The following is a 2,041-nucleotide window of genomic DNA, read 5'->3' as shown; positions in this document are numbered from 1 at the left end:
GTCACCTTTTTCTAGTATAGATTTATTCGTGACCAAGTTGAGGCGAAGCAAGACACTTTCAACAATGTCGCCCAGCATCAATTAGAAAGAAAATTTTCTCTAAATTTCCCTGATGATGGCTCAAATGCGAAACTTGGCCACTTAATACCAACACCATTCAGCGATCTTACGCAAAAGTTTCCAGAGTTTTACCGCCTTTTAATTTGGAGATATGCAATGCCAAAAACATGAACGTTCAACAACGTCGACCTGCACACGCAAGGAAAAAATGAACTCAAAATTTCCTGATCATGGCTGAAACTGGCAACTTCTCCGTATCTAACGAGAAATTCTCCACATTCTCACCCCCATTGAATATAGAGGTTGCGCAAGTCAAAGAGAGACGAAAAGATGAAAGTTCATTCAAAAATTCCCTGATGACAACTCAAGATCGAAAGTCCTCCACAAAAGCCCACAAAATGAGTCGACCTAAGGAAGAAATAGGAGCAATTTTCGCTCCCATGTATTTAGAGCCGAATGGGAACCGACTGCTAGTTAAACAAGGTTTATAGATGAACCCCAGCAGTTTCCTCAAGCAAAAACTCACCTTTGGAGGAAGTTTCCAGGAGAAGAACGGAAGCAGGTTGTGGGGTGTCCGGTTTCACTTCGACTGCAGCACTGCTGGAGCGATAGAGACGGAAAACTGCAGCCTCACATCGAATGCGAAGAGGCTCCCAACTTCCTCCAACTCCTGTCAGTTCTAGACGAGCGGTGCGCTCCTCCAATTGGTCCGGAGTGGCCGAACTCCACTCTGAAGTGTAGCCAGGCACCTGCAACAAGAACTGTTGGTGTTTGGAGGGGAAATTTCCAGTTTTCCTCAGCTTGGCTTAATCGAGTGTGGCCCGCCCAATGAAATTACCACTGCGGGCAGTAATGGGGCCCAATCAGCCCCTCACTTAAGACAAGAGGGAAAAACGGAAGCTGTCGATATTTTATTCGGTAATCGAGCCGCCCCGAATCGGTCACGTATAAAAAGCAATCGCTCGCACCGAAAGTTTTTCCTGGCCTCGGGCAATTTTCCAACTTTGGATAAGCGACCAATTCGGCGAAAGTTCGGACAATTCAATTATTTCGGACGCCACCGCCGGAAAATCTGCCACTAATTGCCAATTTTACAGCGTTATGTTTTGTTGATTTTTCCTTAAAGTTTCCCGGTCAACCGGCTAGAAAAACCTTTAACCTTTTGCCGGCCTTTCGGTTCAATTTCCTTCAGTTACCTTTTCATCGTTGACGAAAAACGTGATGTTGGCCGCTGGATGCGATGGAGGCGCGTGACAATCGGCGATCAGGGGCCTTCCATGGTCCAGACCAGTTTTGTCCACCAACACCATTGGAATTCCCACTGGAGCCACTAGAAAACCCAACTGTTTTTCAAACAAAAACTTGAAAGTTACGACTAAAAAATCAAGCTGGCAACATCTGTTACTAATAAACTCAATGCGGATGTTGGTGAGTTTGCAGTGGTTAAATGGACTTCTGCAGAAGGCAACGCCGCATTTTTTGAATTTCCTGATTCTTCAGGCGCTTCTCCACGAGCCCCTGCATAATGTTTTAGGTGTGAAACTTCGGCCCGGTTCTGGTGCTTTTTTGCTGCTCACAAAACTCGGCTTTGGCCTCAGTTTGTCGATTTGAAACACTTTGTTTTTCCACAGTCTGGACCTTCAAGAGCGCGAAGCCATTGAAAATCTTGATACAAAGGCCCACACGCAAAGTTTCCCCAGGACGTTTTTCGGTGCGACAATAAAAACTATTTACCACACTGGATTTTCGCGCAATTACATTCCACTCGAGCCGCCACCGCAATTTAAAAACAGGATTTTAATTTTTAATTTTAAGCCCATAAAGAGTAATTTAAAAAGTCGCCAAGCTCGGTGGTCGCATGATAAATTGCATCCGCCCCATGATATTAAATCTCCAGTGTCGACTGGAAATTGGGTCTCATGCCAATTTGCACTCATTAATGTCTTTAACGAAGGATTTTTTTGCAAGAAAATCCCCCGCA

The 2,041-nt window shown here is 44.9% G+C and overlaps 1 protein-coding gene across 1 annotated transcript in view; it reads right to left on the bottom strand.

Moving 5' to 3' along the window:
• Positions 1–586: 586 nt before the first annotated feature.
• The window catches only part of LOC109534868, a gene marked incomplete at both ends in the record, with an annotated part of 20,019 nt that continues 18,564 nt past the window's right edge, over positions 587–2,041 (bottom strand). Inside the window, 2 exon segments of the mRNA XM_048662212.1 lie at positions 587–809; positions 1,257–1,390. Of these exon segments, the coding sequence (XP_048518169.1) occupies positions 587–809; positions 1,257–1,390 (357 nt within the window).

This window comes from Dendroctonus ponderosae, unplaced genomic scaffold, assembly GCF_020466585.1.
Source record: "Dendroctonus ponderosae isolate FM_Combo_2020 unplaced genomic scaffold, Dpon_F_20191213v2 Dpon_F_20191213_10, whole genome shotgun sequence".
Taxonomy (NCBI): Eukaryota; Metazoa; Arthropoda; class Insecta; order Coleoptera; family Curculionidae; genus Dendroctonus; species Dendroctonus ponderosae.
This window is presented reverse-complemented; position numbering and strand designations above follow the sequence as displayed.